Source organism: Dipodomys ordii, unplaced genomic scaffold (assembly GCF_000151885.1).
Source record: "Dipodomys ordii isolate 6190 unplaced genomic scaffold, Dord_2.0 Scaffold26, whole genome shotgun sequence".
NCBI lineage: Eukaryota > Metazoa > Chordata > Mammalia > Rodentia > Heteromyidae > Dipodomys > Dipodomys ordii.
The window spans coordinates 11,461,675-11,462,883 of record NW_012267242.1 but is presented as its reverse complement, the minus strand read 5'-3'; the positions used below and the strand labels follow the sequence as shown (position 1 = coordinate 11,462,883).

Sequence of the window (1,209 nt, the reverse complement as noted above, 5' to 3'; positions counted from 1 at the left end):
GTGAGCCACCAGCGCCCACCTTCCTTATTTTATTTTGTTAAGCTGTATTTTTAAGGAGTAAGAATATTCTTTGTAATTATTAGGTAATGTCCAAGGTATATTTGCTTAACTTTTGCTGTTTATTGTCTATATCCAACTAGCTATATCCAAGAAATTGTTTTAAAAGTATTTAAAATAATTGTAGGCTTCACTGATCTATAGATTGTTTCAGGAACATGTATTTCAGAATTATTTTATAGATAGGTAAAAGTTAATTGTGACTTTTACTTGTAGTTTTTCAAGCCCTACCTTCTGAAAGTATTTGCTTTAGATAACAGCCCTCCTTTATATACACAAGTTGACAGTGTCCTTAAGTCTTACTAGTGTCCTTACATAAACTAAAATCAATGTCATTAAACTTAAATTTCTGGTATAGAATTGTAAAGTTTATACAGCAACATCTTTGATGGAATTCTCAAGGAAAGTGGGCCAAGTCTTCTCTCCTGGAAATAATTGTTCTTTCTCTTTGACTTAGATGTCAGGTAGCTTGGACTCTAGGGGAAAAACTGTGACAAATAAACTTCCTCCTTATTTATGCTTAGTTTTCTGCCCCCTTTTGTTGTTTTAACATTCAGAAAGACATGTTGTAGAAATGGGAATTTCAAAATTTAATTTTCTTAATTATTTCACCTTAACTTTTTCAGGTGGTAAAGTTGAAAGGACAGGTGCTATCTGTCATGTTCCGGTTTCGTTCTAAGAATAGAGAATGGCTCTGGATGAGAACTAGCTCCTTTACTTTCCAGAATCCTTACTCAGATGAGATTGAGTATATCATCTGTACAAATACCAATGTAAAGTATGTATCTTTCCATCTTTTTCCATTGTTGGGATCTCTTTTTCTCAGTCTTGTGATAAGATTTGATAGTTGATCAACTGTTCTAATAGTTCAGAAACTTGCTCTTGAGATGGAAGGGATTTAATTTCAATTTTATGTGTTAAACCTCTCTAGAAAGGGTTTTGTTGTATATACTTTTTCTTGTTCTGGTCTGGTAGGATTTTCAGCTAGACCACAAAGCCTGTGGGCCCTATGGTCTTTATTGTAACAACTCAGCTCTGCTGTTGTAGCATGAAACTAGTCATAGAAAAAAAAAAAAAAAACATGGGCTGGGAAGGTGGCTCAGTGGTAGAGCGCTTGCCTTGCATGCATGAGGCCCTGGGTTCGATTCCTCA

General features: G+C 34.7%; 1 protein-coding gene across 1 annotated transcript in view; it reads left to right on the top strand.

Annotated features, from left to right (window-relative positions):
- Arnt (aryl hydrocarbon receptor nuclear translocator) overlaps positions 1 to 1,209 on the top strand; it is an 80,755-nt gene that overhangs the window by 59,953 nt on the left and 19,593 nt on the right. Inside the window, exon 11 of the mRNA XM_013015002.1 lies at positions 684 to 835. Coding sequence (XP_012870456.1) covers positions 684 to 835 — 152 coding nt within the window. The remainder of the gene's footprint in view (positions 1 to 683; positions 836 to 1,209) is intronic.